Raw genomic sequence first — 14,905 nt, forward strand, 5'->3', positions numbered from 1 at the left:
TGAATTCTCAGCCACAGAAGACAATGGCGGCCAATTCACTGGATGTTTTCCAGAGAGCGTTAGATTTAGCTCTTCGGGCTAACGGAATCAAGGGATATGGGGGGAAAAGCAGGAACGGGGTACTGATTTTAGATGATCAGCCACGATCATATTAAATGGCGGTGTTGCCTCGAAGGGCCGAATGGCCTACTCCTGCACCTATTGTCTATGTTTCTACGTTTCTTCTCTAAAGGCTTACGTTGTGAAAGTGGAGCGGGATGGACCACATGATACTTCATTTATACTGAGAACCTTTGAAGAATTTAATGAGCTTCACAATAAACTCCGCCTGATTTTCCCATCGTCTAAACTGCCAAGGTAAGAAATTGGTGCAGACCTTAGGAGTGCTGTGGTAAATATATTTTCAGATATTTCTGATTTGAAAAGATGTTCTCCAGTCCGTTGTTCTGTCCTAATTCATTCCCCGAATAATGGAAAGGTTAGACGTTGGGTATTTAAAGGAGTTCGACACTAAATATTAATTTGGGAGGGGGAAGAAAATCATTGTGTACAAACTGAAGTGACAAAACAAATGCTAATATATTTCTTTTAAATAGACACCAGGTGCTGGAGTAGCTCAGCGGGTCAGGCAGCATCTCTGAAGAACATGGATAGGCAATGTTTTGGGTCGGGACCCTTCCTCAGACTGAAGAAGGATCACGACTTGAAACGTCCCGTAAAAATCACCTACCCCTGTTCTCCAGAAATGCTGCCTAACCTGCTGGGTTACTCCAGCACTTTGTATCTTTTTTTTTTGTAAACCAGCATCTGCAGTTCCGTGTGTGGGAAGAATTTGCAGATGCTGTTTTACACCGAAGATAGACACAAAATGCTGGAGTAACTCAGCGGTTCAGGCAGCATCTCTGGAGAGAAGGAATGGGTGACCTCTCTCGACCTGAAAAGTCACCTGCTCCTTTTCTCCAGCGATGCTGCCCGACCCGCCGAGTTACTCCAGCATTTTGTACCCCTCTGCAGTTCCTTATTTCTTCTACTGTAGTGCTTTTTATAGTGCTTTTGCTGTTAAACTGTCTCAAGTGTTTTAAGGTGAATTTTTATTTGGACTGCAATGAATAATTATTGTGGTACTCACTAGATGTCAGGAAAAGAACAGAACAGTTCCTGCTTCTTTTGGTATTATATTGGAAATGTTCCCTGAATATATTACCCTAAAAGGATAAATGCCTTTTTATACTTGTTTACAGTTACAGTTTAGTTTATTGTCACGTGTACCGAGGTACAGTGAAAAGCTTTTGTTGCGTGCTATCCAGTCAGCGGAAAGACAATGCATGATTACAATCGAGCCATTCACAGTGTACAGATACATGATAAGGGAATAACGTTTAGCGCAAGGTAAAGCCAGCAAAGTCCGATCAAGGATAGTCCGAGGGTCACCAATGAGGTAGATAGTAGATCAGCACTGCTCTCTGGTTGTGGTGGGATGGTTCAGTTGCCAGATAACAGCTGGGATGAAACTGTCCCTGAATCTGGAGGTGTGCGTTTTCACACTGCTGTACCTCTTGCCCGATGGGTGAGGGGAGAAGAGGGAGTGGCCGGGGTGCGACTGGTCCTTGATTGTGCTGCTGGCCTTGCCGAGGTAGTGTGAGGTGTAGATGGAGTCAATGGAAGGGAGGTTGGTTTGTGTGATGGTCTGGGCTGCCTCCACAATTCGTTGCAATTTCGTGCGGTCTTGGATGGAGCTGTTCCCAAACCGAGCTGTGATGCATCCTGATAACAATCTACAGAATGGATTGCAAAATATTTTTTCTTTGAAGCAATTATTTTATCTGCCGCTCACTTTTGGTTCATTAATTTCTCAAAACTGTGGATGATTAATTTCTCAAAAACTTCTCAAAACAAGAGTGGATGTGGAGAGGATGTCCAGGGCTGCTCTCTGGTTGTGGTGGGATGGTTCAGTTGCCTGATAACAGCCGGGAAGAAACTGTCCCTGAATCTGGAGGTGTGCGTTTTCACACTTCTGTACCTCTTGCCCGAGGGGTGAGGGGAGAAGAGGGAGTGACCGGGGTGTGACAGGTCCTTGATTGTGCTGCTGGCCTTGCTCTTCCTGTTGTTGAGTGACTGTGACCGGTGTTGTTTCTGCCCACAGTTTCCCGAGCAGGTTTGTGCTAGGCCGAGGCGCGGCCACAGCAGACAGACGCAAGGAGGAATTGGACGGATACATCTGGCACCTGATCCACTCTCCCCCCGAAGTAGCTGAGGTGAGATTCTCCCTCTCCATAAACGGCCGGCGGTAACCAGAGGTCAACGTTATCTTGCCGTCTTTATTTATTAAAAAAAATTTACAGTGTACTGATACATGATAAGGGAATAACGTTTAGCGCAAGGTAAAGTCAGCAAAGTCCGATCAAGGATAGTTCGAGGGTCCAAGGTGGTGCAGCGGTAGAGTTGCTGCCTCACAGCGCCAGAGACCCGGGTTCCATCCTGACCACGGGTGCTGTCTGTATGGAGTTTTTGTACGGTCTCCCCGTGACCTGCGTGCGTTTTTTCCAATTTCCTCCCGCACTCCAAAGACGTACATGTTTGTGGGTTAATTGGCGTGGTGAGATTGTTTAAAAAATTTGTCCCTCGAGTGTGTAGATTAGTGTTAATGAGCAGGAATGGCTGGTCGGTGTGGACTCGGTGGGCCGAAAGGCCTGTTTCCACGCTGCATCTCTAAACTAAACTACCTGGATCTGTAGCTATTTACCAATAGTTCTCCTGTGACGTGCAAAGCCACAGACAGAGAAAGACACAGAAAGACAGACACAGGCAGGAACCAGAAAGAAGAGAACTTTACAAACGTACATAAAGGTAGTGTACGAAAATAACTGCAGATGCTGGTACAAAACAAAGGTATTTATTCACAAAATGCTGGAGTAACTCAGCATGTCAGGCAGCGTCTCAGGAGAGAAGGAATGGGTGACGTTTCGGGTCGAGACCCTTCAGACAGTTTCTTCAGACTGTCATATGAGGAAAGATTGGAAAGACTGGGCTTGTGTTCACTGGAGTTTAGAAGGATGAGAGGGGATCTTATAGAAACATATAAAATTACTAAAGGACTGGACAAACTAGATGCAGGAAAAATGTTCCCAATGTTGGGCGAGTCCAGAACCAGGGGCCACAGTCTTAGAATAAAGGGGCGGCCATTAAAACTGAGGTGAGAAGGAACCTATTCACCCAGAGAGTTGTGAATCTGTGGAATTCTCTGCCACAGAGGGCAGTGGAGGCCAAATCACTGGATGGATTTAAGAGAGAGTTAGATAGAGTTAGTTAGATTGACCCGAAACGTCACCCATTTCTTCTCTCCTGAGATGCTGCCTGACCTGCTGAGTTACTCCAGCATTTTACAAAAGTACATCATCACTTAGGATTTACAAGGATGGTGCCAGGATCACTAGAGGGCCTGAGCTATAGGGAGACGTTGAGCAGGGTGGGACTCCATTCCCTGGAGCGTAGGAGGATGAGGGGTGATCTGATAGAGGTGTAATCATGAGAGGAATAGGTCGGCTAGATGCACAAAGTAGGGGAATTGAGGACCGGAGGACATCGGTTTAAGCTGAAGGTGGATAGATTTTATGGGAATCAGAGGTAACTGTTTCACACATAGGTTGGTGGGTGTATGGGACGAGCTGCCGGAGGAGGTCGTTGAGGCAGGGACAATTACAACGTTTAAGCAACAGTTATACAGATACTTGGATAAGACAGGTTAAGAGGGATTTGGGCCAAACGCAGGCAAGTTGTACTGGTGTAGATGGGACAAGTTGGTCGGTGTGGGCAAGTTGGGCCGTAGGGCCTGTTTCTACCTCTACGACTCAACATCATCTAAAACGCAACTTTGTAAAAAGTCATTGACTTCAGCAGTTGGCAGAGGTTATTTGATTATCTAAGAATCACCACGAAAGCTTAACCTCATAGTTGCCGCCATGTTTGACCAAGAATGGCATCAGGTAATAATCGAAATTAAACGGTCTATGCTTCATCTCTCCCATTCTCTGACGGGTTTTTTTCTGGAACCAGGAGTGGTTGCTGTATAGTCTGAAGAAGGGTCTCGACCCGAAAAGTCACCCATTCCTTCTCTCCTGAGATGCTGCCTGACCTGCTGAGTTACTCCAGCACTTTGTGAATAAATACCTTCGATTTGTACCAGCATCTGCAGTTATTTTATCATACTAGTGGTTGCTGTATAGACCGGGCACCTATCCACGTTCTCCAGAGATGCTGCCTGACCCGCTGAGTTACTCTAGCACTCTCTGACCTTTTGTTGTATTAACCAGCATCTGCAATTCCACTGTTTGTGTGTCTCGTTGTCACCTTCCCCTCAGCGAACAGTGAACCATTCTACATTTTCTTGACCATCGGCTGCTTTGAACTGTCCTTTTCACACCTTACATGCTCTGTGAACCCTGCCACATCTCTAAGGATAGACACAAAATGCTGGAGTAACTCAGCGGGACAGGCGGCATCTCTGGAGAGAAGGAATAGGTGACATTTTGAATCAGAACCCTTCTTCAGACCACATTCATCTTCGACATAAACCAGCATCTGCACTTCTTTTCTACACATTTTGTCTGCAGTTCCTTTTATCTCCTGACAGTAATTATTTAATCTTTACGAGGCATACAAATAGTAAAATTGCAGATTTAGTCTTTCAGCTGCTCTGAGAGTATATTTGAATATCTAATAAATATTGAGAGAACAGAATGTCATAGTTACTGCTGTGTTTGACCAAGAAGTGTCATCGATTAACAACGTCAAGTTTCCTGTGCAAAGATCCAATGACACTTTATTGACTGGTTTATTTTCTATGTCAGTGTGACCTTTGTGTGTCAATGCGTTTGACACCAGGATAATTTAGTTTATCTTTCATCAGGTCATAAGTGATCGGAGCAGAATTAGGCCATTCAGCCCATCAAGTCTACTCCGCCATTCAATCACGGCTGATCTATCTCTCCCTCCTAACCCCATTCTCCTGCCTTCTCCCCGTAACCCCTGACATCTGCACTAATCAAGAATCTATTTATCTCTACTGTATAAAAATCCATTTACAGCGTCCACAGCCTTCTGTGGCAAAGAATTCCACAGATTCACCACCCTCTGACTAAAGAAATTTCACCTCGTCTCCTTCCTGAAGGAGCGTCCTTTAATTCTGAGGCTGTGACCTCTGGTCCTAGACTCTCCCACTAGTGCAAACATCCTCTCCACATCCACTCTATCCAAGCCTTTCACTATTCGGTAAGTTTCGATGAGATCCCCCTCATTGTTCTAATCTCCAGCGAGTACAGGCCCAGAGCCGACAAACGCTCATCATATGCTAACCCACTCATTCCTAGGGATCATTCTCGTAAACCTCCTCAGGACCCTCTCCAGGGCCAGCACATCCTTCCTCAGATATGGGGCCCAAAATTGCTCACAATACTCCTTTGTATTAATGCACATTCAACTCTGGAGTGAGGAATACCGATTTAAAATTATTATTTTAATGTTTTTATTAATGCCGGGTACAACGTCAGCTTTATTGATCATATGATAAAACCAGAAAGAAGCCACCTTCTTGAGGAGCTGCGGTCTTTTAGAGTTTAAAGATACAGTGTGGAAACAGGCCCTTCGGCCCACCGATTCCGCGCCATCCAGCGATCACGCCGTACACTACGCACTAGGGACAATTTACAATTTTTACCGAAGCAATTTAACCTACCAATCTTTACGTTTTTGGAGTGTGGGAGGAAACCCAGGTGGTTACAGGCAGAATGAGCAAACTCCGTACAGACAGCACCCGTGGTCAGGATCGAACCCGGGTCTCTGGCGCTGTCAGGCAGCAACTCTACCGCTGCGCCAACGTGCCGCTTTGAAACAGAGGTGTGTGCTTCATCTGCAGAACTACTCTGTAGCTCCACTGTGTGGATGCAGAGTTCAGTACTCGCTCGGTCTGTGTGCGGCTGTTTACTGAATGCTAAATCCTACCAGTGTGCCATCTAGAGGCTAAACAGAAGTGTGTTTTTGCCTTCGTCTGGTGCATTAAATATTGTATGCAAATGCATATCTCAATGTCACAGAACATTCTTAAAAATATTACGTCTTGAAACTCTTGTCCAATCTTAACAGTTGAGTTCTCATTGATCCATGTCTCTGTTTATTTAATAAGTACTCAGTGCTTTAGTTAGTGGGAGAGTACTAATTTCAGCAGAATATTAATTTTGTGTTAATGGTTTCACCGTATTTGCCTTTTATGTCAACACCGCACAAGGCCACAAGTGATAGTATGAGTATAGAAGTTACACAGTAAATGGCGGGACCCTGGTCCTTGGTGTGTGGTGTGGAACTAGGCACGGATCAGACTGCTGGGGGAAGGTCATAAGTGATAGGAGCAGAACGAAGCCATTTGGCCCATCATGTCTACTCTCCCATTCAATCGTGGCTGATCTATCTCTACCTTCTAACCCCATTCTCCTGCCTTCTCCCCATAACCTCTGTCACCTGTACTGATCAAGAATCTATCTATCTCTGCCATAACAATTTCCACTGTATATCTGTACTATGTAAGAAGACTACTGCCATTAATCTACTTTATATAAGGCATTTATTGGTTAGCTGTAATACATCATAAGATGTTAGGACACTTAAAAGCTTTTTCACGTGTCATGTCCATATGACATAGGCGGAGAATTAGGCCATTTGGTCCATCGACCCTATTCCGCTATTCAATCATGGATGATCTATCTCTCCCTCTCAACCCCATTCTCCTGCCTTCTCCCTGTACCTTTTGATGCTCTTCCTAATCAAGAACCCATCAATCTCCGCTTTAAAAATACCCAATGTCTTGGCCTCCATAGCTGTCTGTGGCAATGAATTCCACAGATTCATCATTCACCATCTAAAGAAATTCCTCATCTCCAATCTGAAGGGACGTCCTTTTATTCCGAGGCTGTGCCCTCTGATTCTCGACCCTCCCTTTACTGGAAACATCCTTTCCACGTCCTCTATCTACGCCTTTCATTATCCAGTAGGTTTCAATGAAAGCCTTCAAACGCTCCCTACAAATTAACCCAGTTTAGTTTAGTTTAGTTTAGAGATACAGAGCGGAAACAGGCCCTTTCGGCCCACCAGGTCCGCGCCGACCAGCGATCCCTGCACATTAACACTATCCTACACCCACTGTGGACAATTTTTATATTTACCAAGCCGATTAACCTACAAACCTGCACGTCTTTGGAGTGTGGGAGGAAACCAAAGAACGGAGATGAGGAAGAACTTTTTCAGTCAGAGGGTGGTGAAGGTGTGGAATTCTCTGCCTCAGAAGGCAGTGGAGGCCAGTTCGTTGGATGCTTTCAAGAGAGAGCTGGATAGAGCTCTTAAGGATAGCGGAGTGAGGGGGTATGGGGAGAAGGCAGGAACGGGGTACTGATTGATAGTGATCAGCCATGATCGCATTGAATGGCGGTGCTGGCTCGAAGGGCTGAATGGCCTACTCCTGCACCTATTGTCTATTGTCTATTGTCTATTGTCTATCTCGGAGAAAACCCACACAGGTCACGGGGAGAACGTACAAACTCCGTACGATCGAACCCGGGTCTCCTGCGCTGCGTTCGCTGTAAGGCAGCAACTCTACCGCTGCGCCACCGTGCAGCCCTTATTCCCTGATTCATTCCCAGTTCTTATTCCCAATTATTCCTGTTTCATTCTTGTAAACCTCCTCTGGATCCTCTCCAAAACCAGCACATCCTTCCTCAGGTATGGGAAGTTATATTGAGTTGGACAATCTTGAAAGGATGGAGATGGAATCCATACAGCACTAGCTTTGAATTAACCTGGGCAAGTATCAAGGGTTAATCAAAGAACTTTTGGAGAATTTCAGCGGGTCAGACAGCATCTCAGGAGAAAAGAACAGATGACGTTTCGGGTCAAGACAACCCAAAACATCTCCTATTTTCTCCAGAGATGCTGTCTGATCCGCTGAGTTACTCCAGCTTTTTGTGTCTATCTTCGGTTTAAACCAGCATCTGCAGTTCCTGCCCACCACAGTAGAAATGGCTTGTGTTAAATACAGCATCTGAACGTAACACGAAATGTGACAGCCTTTTATAGCCACTAAATGTCACAGTGATTCAAGTAACCCAAGTGGGAACGGCTAAATAAACAGTCTCGGGCTAATTATGGTGCTGCTATAAATATATTGATGTTACAGTGCAATATGATCACATCAGGACAGGTTTAATTATTTTCGTTTACCAGGAAGATATTTTTGAGGAATGGCTTGATAGAAGATGATTGATAGATTCTTGATTAGTACGGGTGTCAGAGGCAGGAGATTGAGGTTGGGGGGGGGGGGGGGGGGGGGGAGAGATAGGTCAGCCATGATTGAACGGCAAAGTAGACTTGATGGGCCGAATGGCCTAATTCTGCTCCTTTCTGTTCTGGACTTTTTTAAAAGAAAATATATATAATGGAATCAGACAGGGTGGATTAGGTCATTCACTTGGATCGGTTCTTTATAAGAAACTAGGCCAAGTGGACCCGTTGGGCCCAAACCTCCTGCATTGGTGCAGCACCCTCTCCCCCACCTCTCCCTCCTCCCCCTCCCCGCTCCCTTCCTCCTCCCTCCCTCCCCTCCCCCTCCCTCCACCCCCTCCCCTTCCCCTCCCCCCTCCCTCCACCCTCCCCCTCCCCTCCTTCCCCTCCCCCCCAACCCCCCTTATCCTCCCTCCTCCCCCCTCCCTCCCTCTCTCCACCCCTCCCTCCGTCCTCGTCCCTCCCTAGGAGATAGATTTAAACTTTAAAATGTTAATAACTTTAAAAATATAACACCGATTTCAATGAAACTTCTTGCATTGCCATTAAAGCGACGATGGTGAGTAAGGTGGGCCTAAAATTGTCACGCTATCGTGCACCGCTTTGGCTGTAGTTCAATCACAAACAAACACACAAACGAGAGTTTTAGTGTATAGATGAACAGGGGTTTTCTCTCCCCCCCCCCCCCCCCCCCCCCCTAGATTTGAAAGATTTTGCTTCTACCATCATTTCATTCTGAATCACAGAAATGCTTGCAATTGTATAGGGCCTTCGAAGCATCTGTACTGCCGAATGACATCCAAGTGTGTATCTGAAGTGAAGCCTTGAAATCTCGCCAGTTGGCTGGTCACTTTAGTGGAGCAAATTGACACAAACTGCAGTGTGAAGATGGTGCCATGTTCTGTCTCAGTAACACTGACAGAGATAGATTGACAAGGCACTGTGTTTCGCAACAACTTGCACGCTTTATAAAAAAATCTTCATTTACCACTCAGGGCGGCACGGTGGCGCAGCGGTAGAGCTGCTGCCTCACAGCGCCAGAGACCCGGGTTCAATCCTGACAACGGGCGCTGTCTGTACGGAGTTTGTACGTTCTCCCCGTGACATGCGTGGGTTTTCTCCGGGATCTTTGGTTTCCTCCCGCACTCCAAAGACGTTCGAGTTCGTACGTTAATTGGCTTGGTGTAATTGTGAAAAGCAGGCCTGTGTGTGTGCTGGATAGTGTTAGTGTGCGGGGATCGCTGGTCGGCATGGACTCGGTGGGCCGAAGGGCCTGTTTCCGTGCCGAATCTTATCTAAACAAAACTAAGCCAAACTACCATCTGATTCTGCCTGCGACTGATTTGTGGCATCTTGTCACTGACTCTCCCTGTCTGGACGATACGGCTTTTGAATTGCCTTTCAGTTCGTGTTGTGTGGACTTGGTCGGGAGTTGCATTAGGCAACTGCGCTTATCTGTATTTGTTCAAAGTCCGGAATAACTGCTCTTTCAGGAACATCAGCGCACGTAACTAAATTCCTGCCAGCCCAACAGACTACTCTGTGAACTGTTTGCATCGAGCTTCCTGGTTCATAGGCAGAAGGTGTAATTAATTATATGTTGCTGATGTTGCAATCTGGGTGGGGGAAGAAGTCAACAATCTCCCAATAATAAACGTCAAAATTCTAAAGCTAGCCAGTGACCGGAGTTTTGAGCACAGTTGTTCTGAAGAGAAGTGTAGGAAAGAATTGCAGATGCTGGTTTAAACCGAAGGTAGACACAAAAAGCTGGAGTTACTCGGCGGGACAGGCAGCGTCTCTGGAGAGAAGGAATGGGTGACGTTTCAGGTCGAGAAGACCCTTCCTCAGACTTTCTGACTCTGTCTGAAGAAGGGTCCTGACTCTGTCTGAAGAAGGGTCTCGACCCGAAACATCACCCATTCCTTCTCTCCAGAGATGCTGCCTGTCCTACTGAGGGTTACTCCAGCCTTTTGTGTCTATGTTCTGAATTTTTCTCAGTAACTTCTGCAAGAACAACAGTGAAAGCAGAAGATGGAGTTGAGTTTAGTGTAGAGACACAGCTCGGGAACAGCCCCTTCGGCCCATCGAGTCCGTGCCGACCAACGATCCCCCTACTCTAGCACTATCCTACACACCAGGGACAATTTTACAATTTTTACCAAAGCCAAATTAACCTACAAACCTGTACGTCTTTGGAATGTGGGTGGAACCAGGAGCACCAGGAGAAAACCCATTCAAAGGAGAACGTACAAACCCTGTACAGGCAGCACCCTTAGGATAGAACCAGGGTAGACACAAAATGCTGGAGTAACTCAGCGGGATAGGCAACATCTCTGGAGAGAAGGCATGGGTGACGTTTCGGGTCGAGACCCTTCTTCAGTCTGGGTTTGAAACCAGGGTCTCTCTCTGTGAGGCAGCAACACTACCTCTGCACCACTGTGCTGCCCCTAGTGGTTTAAGAATAGTGCTAGTGGAATGTAAGTTGGTGTGGGCACGCCCGACATCACCTCTTATCTTATCTTTTCTCCCACTCTTTGCACCAGTGCAATTTTGTTTTTTTTGCAGGGCAGGAGAGATGTACTTGAATAGCAAAAACCCGCAGATGTTAGAATCCGGAAATAAAAATAGAACAAGCTGGGATTACTCAGCAGGTCGGAAAGCCTCCGGGGAAAGAGAATCAAATTTAGTGCCTCAGATCAATGACCGACTATCAGTCACTGAAAGGAAGCATGCAGGTACAGCAGGCAGTGAAGAAAGCCACTGGAATGTTGGCATTCATAACAAGAGGAGTTGTGAATCTGTGGAATTCTCTGCCTCAGAAGGCAGTGGAGGCCGATTCTCTGAATGCATTCAAGAGAGAGCTAGATAGAGCTCTTAAGGATAGCGGAGTCAGGGGGTATGGGGAGAAGGCAGGAACTGATTGAGAATGATCAGCCATGATCACATTGAATGGTGGTGCTGGCTCGAAGGGCCGAATGGCCTACTCCTGCACCTATTGTCTATAAGAAGGGAAAGCTTCTTTGGAGAGATACACACAAAGTGCTGGTGTAACTCAGCAGGTCCGGCAACATCTTTGGAGAAAAAGGATACGTGACGTTTCTGGTCGGGACCCTACTTTCGGTCTGAAGAAGGGTCCCGACCCAAAACGTTACCTATCCTTTTTCCTCCAGAGATGCTGCCTGACCTGCTGAGTTACTCCAGCACTTTGTGCGTTTCTTTGGTGTAAACCAGCATCTGCAGTTCTTTGTTTTCCTTGTTTGGAACACTTGGTATCACGCCGCACATTAATGTCACTGACTCTTCTTCCCTCCTCAGAGTGACCTGGTGTACACCTTTTTCCATCCACTCTCCAAGGACGACAAGTGCATAATTGAAAGCACGTTGCCAAAGCCGACAGGTGGGTCGCAGCTGCTCGATCGCAAGAATATCATATTTGTGTAGCTTGTGATCCAAGTCTTGTGTTTTTAATTTCCCTTCCATTAACATATTCAATTTCCCTTCCTTCAACATATTTAAGGATAAGGGGGAAGTCTTTTAGGACCGAGATGAGAAAACATTTCTTCACACAGAGAGTGGTGAGTCTGTGGAATTCTCTGCCACAGAAGGTAGTTGAGGCCAGTTCATTGGCTATATTTAAGAGGGAGTTAGATGTGGCCCTTGTGGCTAAAGGGATCAGGGAGTATGGAGAGAAGGCAGGTACGGGATACTGAGTTGGATGATCAGCCATGATCACGTTGAATGGCGGTGCAGGCTCGAAGGGCCGAATAGCCTACTCCTGCACCTACTTTCTATGTTTCTATGTTTCTAACACAATCGAGGATAACGTGGATAACCTGTGGGTTATCACAGAGGGCAGTGGAAGCCAAATCACTGGATGGATTTAAGAGAGAGTTAGATAGAGCTCTAGGGGCAAGTGGAACCAAGGGATATGGGGAGAAGGCAGGCACGGGGTATTGATTGGGGACAATCAGCCATGATCACAATGAATGGCGGTGCTGGCTCGAAGGGCCGAATGGCCTCCTCCTGCACCTATGTTTCTAATCTTTCTTGTTGCACTTTCTCTGTCCTGTCCAATTATGTTCAGAAGTGAGGGGAGCAGAATTAGGCCATTCGGCCCATCGAGTCTACTCCACTATTCGATTATGGCTGATCTCAGTCATCCTTGTAACTCCATTCTCCTGCCTTCTCCCCACAACCCCTAATCAATAATCTATCTATCTCTGCCTTTTAAAAATATCCATTGACTTGGTTTCCACAGCCTTCTGAGGGTAGAACTTACACAGTAAATGGCGGGACCCTGGGCGCATGGTGCAGACTGCTGGAGGAAGGTCATAAGTGATAGGAGCAGACTTAGGCCATTCGGCCCATCGAAGTCTACTCTGGCATTCAACCGTGACTGATCAATCTCTCCCTCCTAAACCCATTCTCCTGCCTTCTCCCCATAACCCCTGACACCCGTACTAATCAAGAATCTATCTGTGTCTGCCGTAAAAAATATCCATTGACAGCCTCCACAACCTTTTGTGGCAATGCAGTCCAGATTCACCACCCTCTGACTAAAGAAATCCCTCCTCATCTCCGTCCTAAAGGAACGTCCTTTAATTCTGAGCTTATGACCTCTGATCCTAGACTCTCCCATTAGTGGAAACATCCTCTCCACATCCACTCTGTCCAATTCCGTCCACTCCCATAGCCTCTTCCCATCCCCGGTTGCCCCTCTGGCCACCGAACATGTTTGGGGATGGCACAGCTGAAGAAGAGAACATTTTGTTCACGGCTTTCAACAACTTATTTTTGCATTGGAATAGTGTTTTAGTGTTCTATCGTTGTCATTGTTTGAGGGCAGTTTTGACTAATTTTTGACTAATGTTTGAGGGCAGTTTTGACACACTCCAACCCGTAACCTCCGCTCTGCTACTGCTAACCTCCTGTCCCCCCCCATCCGGACCAAACTCAGATCCTGGGGGGACAGGGCTTTCTCCATCGCTGCTCCCACCCTCTGGAACTCACTACCCCAAACCGTCAGAGACTCCTCCTCACTCACCACATTCAAAACATCACTGAAGTCTCACCTGTTCAGCACTGCCTTCAATCACTGACCGTCACCTCACCTTCTTTTTCCTTTTCTGTTCGTTTACTTATTTATCTATTTATTTTCTTTTATGTTTTAGTAAACCTTGTAAAGCGTCTTTGAGTGTTTAGAAAAAGCGCTATATAAATGTAATGCATTATTATTATTATTATTATTCATTGTTTCCGTCTCTCTTCTCGTTCACGCTAAAGACGGGCCACAAACACCGCCCATGGGCAAGGTTGGGGGAGAGGTGAAGCTGTCTATCTCGTACAAGAACGATAAGCTTTTTATCATGGTCATGCACATTCGGCGCTTGGTGAGTATCTGGGTGAACACAGCCGCCAAGTAATGGACACGTCTTTTAGTTTTGTTTAGAGATACAGCGCGGAAACAGGCCCTACGGCCCACCGAGTCCGCGCCAACCACATTAACTCTACCCTGCGCCCACTAGGGACAATTTGCACTAGCACCATGCCAATTTACCTACACACCTGCACGTCTTTGGAGTGTGGGAGGAGACCGATAATCTGGGAGGAAACCCATGCAGGTCACGGGGAGAACGTACAAACGCCGTACCGTACAAACTCCGTACCGTACAGACGGCACCCATAGTCGGGATCGAACCCGGGTCTCCGGCGCTGTAAGGCAGCAACTCTACCGCTGCGCCACCGTGACCGCCCTTCACTGCAGTTGATCGAGCGCATGAACCCTGCATAAGGCAGGGCAATGATCTCAAAGAGAAAGCAGATTGTTACATTCTTGTCATTTTAACTCAACTCCCCAACGACTGAATAGAAACTAGCTGATTCATTTAGATGTAATAAAAACGAACTGCACATAGAAACATAGAAAATAGGTGCAGGAGTAGGCCATTCGGCCCTGCGAGCCAGCACCGCCATTCAATATGATCATGGCTGATCATCCAAAATCAGTACACCGTTCCTGCTTTCTCCCCGTATCCCTTGATCCCTTGTTAGCTCTCCCCATATCCCTTGATTCCGTTAGCAAAGCTGGATTATACCAAATATAGACACAAAATGCTGGAGTAACTCAGCGGGTCAGGCAGCATCTCTGGGGAAAAATGGACTGGTGACGTTTCAGGTCCAGGACCCTTCTTCAGACTCCTGATAATTTATTGATCATTCGTCATAAAAAGAAACTGCAGATGCTGGTTCATACAAAAGATAGACTCGAAATTCAGGAGTAACTCAGCGGGTCAGGCAGCATCCCTGGAGAAAATGGACAGGTGACCTTTCGGGTTGAGACTCTTCAAACTGATTGTAGGGGGGAGGGACTGGAAGCAAGAAAAAGACCAGAACAAATCAGGGGCGGCAATGGACGACCTCAATCAGGGAGGTTCCGTGATAGGCCAACTGTTGGCTCGGTACAGTGTGATTCCGACAGGGATACATCTTTAGCCTTAGAATTTAGAGATAGAGCGCGGAAACAGGCCCTTCGGCCCACCGAGTCCACACCGACCAGTGCTCCAACACTCTACCGCTGCGCCAC

At 46.7% G+C, this 14,905-nt stretch overlaps 1 protein-coding gene across 1 annotated transcript in view; it reads left to right on the forward strand.

Annotated features, from left to right (window-relative positions):
- Positions 1-14,905, forward strand: part of pik3c2b (phosphatidylinositol-4-phosphate 3-kinase, catalytic subunit type 2 beta) — a 144,802-nt gene that overhangs the window by 122,090 nt on the left and 7,807 nt on the right. Inside the window, 4 exon segments of the mRNA XM_078420987.1 lie at positions 233-357; positions 2,144-2,255; positions 11,638-11,719; positions 13,606-13,712. Of these exon segments, the coding sequence (XP_078277113.1) occupies positions 233-357; positions 2,144-2,255; positions 11,638-11,719; positions 13,606-13,712 (426 nt within the window).

Source organism: Rhinoraja longicauda, chromosome 24 (genome assembly GCF_053455715.1).
Source record: "Rhinoraja longicauda isolate Sanriku21f chromosome 24, sRhiLon1.1, whole genome shotgun sequence".
Classification (NCBI taxonomy): Eukaryota; Metazoa; Chordata; class Chondrichthyes; order Rajiformes; family Arhynchobatidae; genus Rhinoraja; species Rhinoraja longicauda.